General features: G+C 29.7%; 1 protein-coding gene across 2 annotated transcripts in view; it reads right to left on the bottom strand.

Annotated features, from left to right (window-relative positions):
- Positions 1-4,816, bottom strand: part of LOC106789343 (semaphorin-1A-like) — a 17,695-nt gene that overhangs the window by 1,056 nt on the left and 11,823 nt on the right. Inside the window, exons 7-8 of one of the 2 annotated variants that reach the window (XM_014753478.1) lie at positions 3,734-4,018; positions 1,008-1,151 (exon numbers count right to left, since the gene is read on the bottom strand). In XM_014753478.1, coding sequence (XP_014608964.1) covers positions 1,008-1,151; positions 3,734-4,018 — 429 coding nt within the window. The remainder of the gene's footprint in view (positions 1-1,007; positions 1,152-3,733; positions 4,019-4,816) is intronic. The other variant, XM_014753479.1, reaches the window with a different exon arrangement.

A 4,816-nucleotide genomic window follows, 5' to 3' on the forward strand; every position in this document is an offset into this window, starting at 1 on the left:
ATAATATATATTTATATATATATATATATATATATATATATAAAGAGAGACGAGACTTCAAATAAGATATCACGTACACGTTGGAAATAAGGAGAAAACATCGAAGCGAGGATAACGCGAATCGATATCGTGGATTAGAAGAAGAGGGTAGATAGGAAAAACAAAGAACGAAAGGATGGAAGTCAATGGTGGTGGTGGTAGTGGTGTTCTATGGTATATATATATATAGAACGTGCAACGATGCCCGCGGGATACGATCCTTCGAAGCAAAAGTTAGAACGGGCTTGTGCGTTAGAAAGGACACGCTTGGGATTAGGCTTGTTGATTACGCACTCTGTGTGTCTCTCACGGTATGCTCGAGTTACGACAAACATGTTAAGTATGGTATTAAATGTATGCAATCTTGTATATATATGTATATACGTGTACGTTATGATATTATGAAAATACAAGATTCTATATGCGAAACAACATAAATAAATGAACAACGAATGTGGGGTAAAAAGGTAAAGGGTTGTTAAACTTTAACTGCTTTTCATCTCGATAATTAATAAAACGTTAAAACATAAATGTAATTCGAAACCTTGATTTTGATTTTTACATCTAACTTTCTTTTATTGTTAGATTAAAAAGAAAAAAAAATCAAAAAGAATCGGCCAAGAAGAAGAAAAAAAACCCCATAATATTACTCGTGGGAAAATAATTTTCATTAGATTTTCCCCCATGTGATCATTATCTTATACGAAAAATCGAATATAATAATAATAATAACTTTAAAAGAATACGTGGCAAGGGATTAAAGGGGAAGTAGGAATATTGGGATAAAGTAAAATAAAGTTTTAAAGTTTTATTTGAAATGGGTAGGAAGAGAGAGAGAGGGGGTTGGTTTTGAAGAAAATCATTTTGAAATCTATGAAAATAATTTCAAAGTAATCATTTTTAATATAAATGGAAATGGAATAATATAATGACACATTGGTGAATAATGTGGCGACTTTAATGATTACCTTGAGGTTCGTTAGCTCTTGGTTGTGTACGACCGTACTGATTTTCTCGATCCAGCTCGATGACAATTTCATTGTCTCGTTCGTCGGGTTGTTCTCCGCGCCCAATTTCGGGCGGTACGGCTGGTTGCATGGGTTTCGCCATTTCTGAAGCAACGTTCACCAAGTTTCACGATGACAATGATGATCAATGATAACAGATAATATACTAATTACATATAGAAAATGTATAACAAATAAACAAATAAACGAACGAACGAATCGAACAAACTAGCCCATATTTTTACACATACGTTCAATTATTTTATGCATTTTTACGTATGTATAAATATATATATATATGTATGTGTTTATATAATATATATGAAAAATATATTATGATATATAATGAGATCATTGTGATAAATAACAAATCAATTTGACAATATTAATTTTATTACATAAATAATTTTTCTTTAACTTGATTATTATTATTATATATATACACACACACACACACAAGGAAAAAGAATTATCTTTTTTACACGATACATTTTTAAAAAATATTATTTTCCTTAAAATCATTTGTCACAATACTTCATTGAATTATTTCGTACAATTAATCGAATCAAAATCCATTTATATATAATATATACGATATCAATCGTTATAATTTTAAAACGTATTTCTATTTCATTCTTTCTTTTCACATAATATATATACCGTGTAAAAAATAATTTCCCCCATTCGTATCACAAATGATAAATGTTATAACTTTAAACACCACAAAATATATAACACGAATGGAATGAATAAGGACGAAGAGACAAAAATGAAACATAGCAAATGATAGTAACGTTGTGTGTTGTTAAAAAAAAAAAAAAAAGTTAGTACAAAGATTTAGCGTGCGATACAAATGATATGAAAGAAAGAAAGAAAAAAAGAATATAAAAGATAGAGAAAGAGGAATAGAGAAAGATAGATAAAACAAAGGAGAAAGATAAAGAATAGAATAACAAGGAATAAGGACTCGTAAAAGGATCTCGCGAAATAGCATAAAATATATATATAATAACAACCAGAAAATTAGGACAAAGGAAGTAGCAATAAATCCTTATCGTTAGGGTAATATTACTACTTGTTAAAAAAGCACATATCATCATATAAGAAATGAAATTATAATAATTCTATTCATATCACACACACACACACACATATTATATATTAACAGGTGTCGCGTTTATATCTTATTTTTCAAACGTATTACAATTTGAAAAAAGATAAAAAATAATATTGAAATGATAATAATAATAATGCCAAGAAAATATACTATAAAACGTTGAGTACGATTTACGTTTAACGTAGATTTTCTTTCTTTTTTTTTTTTTTCTTTTTATTTTTGTGGTAAAAGGATACTGAAGTAAGAGAATAAAGAGAAAGAGAGAAAGAAAATAAAAAAAAAGAAAAAAAAGGTGAAAGTAGGATGAAGTTGAAGCTTCCTGGGGTATGAAAGATGAAAGCTAAAGGTTCGCAAAAGCAAGGTAGTTAAATCTATGTGATGGTGGTGGTTGTGTGGAACGACGAGAAGAAAGTTCGCGAGATACCTCGTTGAATCCCCCGTTGGGATATATCGCTAAAGTTGACTGTCTGTTACAGACACACAGTAGTATTCCTGGTGTTAACGGGTATAGTATAGATCTATCTATCTATCTATGCATCTATGTACGTATGTTAGTGTATATATGTATTATAGTAGAACGATTACGGATGAACGCGCAACATTTCGATCGATTCAGCTGATCCTTGCGCTTTTCAAATGGCTTTGAATCTTTGATACCGACAGACGAGATGCTCTTTTATATTTTATTATGTTTAGATACGGTATTGCATTTAGTTATATATATATGTATATATATATATATATGTATGTATATATTTTATTTTTATTTTTTTTTTTTGTACGTATGTGTATTTTTATATAGACACCGTTTATTTAAATGAAACTATCTGTTGTATTCGAGAAACCGATAAGTTTCCTTTTGCCTTCCTTTCTTTTTTTTATTTTTATTTTTATTTTATATTGAAGGAAAGATCAATCCTTTGGCTAAATGTTTATTTTTATTGTTAAAGAGAGAATTGTGTGTTTTATAGATTAGTTTAGAAAATTATCAAATATTTGAAGAATATTTATTTTTAATAATATATATCATTGCAATACATCTCTCATATTATATTCTATTTCACAATCTATAATAGAGAATAAAATTAATCGTATAAATTACAATAACGGACTGATAATTTTTGAAAATAAAACTATATCGTATCGAATATTTCTGCGAACGACTGTACGTCGAGTCCTACTTGAAAATTTTTCGAAAGTCTCGTCGTTTCTACTTCGAAGTCAAGGATGCGTTAAATCAAGTATTTCAAGAGAGAGAAATATTGAGAGCGAGAAAGAGAAAGAGAGAGATGAAAAAAAAAAAACCCATAGAAGGGAAAGAAGATAAAAGATAAAAAGAAAAGAGAGGAGTCATTACTTTTGAGAGGGTAAAAAAAAAGAAAAGAAAAAGAGTGCGTGGGAAAACAGGTTTTTCCTCCCATTTTTCGAGGAATTCATTCGTGAAAGCTTAAAGAAGAAATTGGGTAGGGGGTGGAAGTTCTAGTAATAATAGTAGTAATAATAGTAGTGGTGGTGGTGGTGGGTTTTCACTTGTAATATAACATCAGAGAAATACTATAAACCAACCTACCTTGCTCGTAACCACAGCCTTTGTGTTTTCCCATAAGGATATCTTGAAATAGGGTCTTTTCGGCATCGCTATCATGAAGTTTAGTTGGTACAGCAACGCAAAGATTTGTCGTAGCATCCCATGCGCAATGGGGATCTTGAAGTGCTACGCATGCTGCACAACTACCAGCCAATGGTGAATCGCAATGATGAAGTGGTACAGCGCGTATCTCCGAATCCGCAAACACTACCAATTTGCTAGCTTCACCTGCTAAGTGCACCACTAACAGATCCTTCACTGCTTGTCCTAGAAACGTTAATAGACACATATATATATATATATATACATTCATTTCGAACGATTTCATTCTACTTGATATAAGGGAAGATCATTAATTTCACATGGCTATGGGGTTGTTGTGTTCTACGTTTTAATTTATACGTTTTATATGAGGTTTTAAGTTATTTCTTCCTATATTGTTTTTTTCTTTTTTAATTATACACCGTTGAGATTGTTAATCAATTGTATGTAAATGAATTTTATTGATAATGAAAATATAATTTTTCTTTTGTTTTTTCGTTTTGAGATACTCACATCTAAGGATAATATTTTGCATGTATGTATATATATATATATTACTGAGAATAAATCATTTCAATCTTTCCGAGAATGTAAATAAAATTTAGATTTCATTAGGATTTCAAAAGTTTTCCCTCCCATAATAACATTTTCAAATATTACAAAATTGTAAACTGTTAATGGTACTTTAGGTGAATTTGTTGTTTTAAAACTTATTGAACCCATATACCGGAAAAACGGGTAATAACAGATAATTTCTTTTACAAGTGTATCACCAACGGTGAAACTAATAACTGAAAGAACTACCTTCCAGTTGGTGTATCCATTAGTGGAAATAAACTAAAAGAGAGAACTGTTTTAATTTCTACCATTAGAGGAAATAAACTAAAAGAATTACTTTGGACCGTTACCATTAGAGAAAATAAGAGATAATTATTTAAACTTGTTAAATTAAAGAAGGAAAAATGTCTCCCCCCTTTTTTGCTTTTACCAATATTCTTTGTCTTTTTATTTTTTTTTTTTTTT

Source organism: Polistes canadensis, unplaced genomic scaffold (assembly GCF_001313835.1).
Source record: "Polistes canadensis isolate GaletaPanama2010 unplaced genomic scaffold, ASM131383v1 scaffold_179, whole genome shotgun sequence".
Taxonomy (NCBI): domain Eukaryota; kingdom Metazoa; phylum Arthropoda; class Insecta; order Hymenoptera; family Vespidae; genus Polistes; species Polistes canadensis.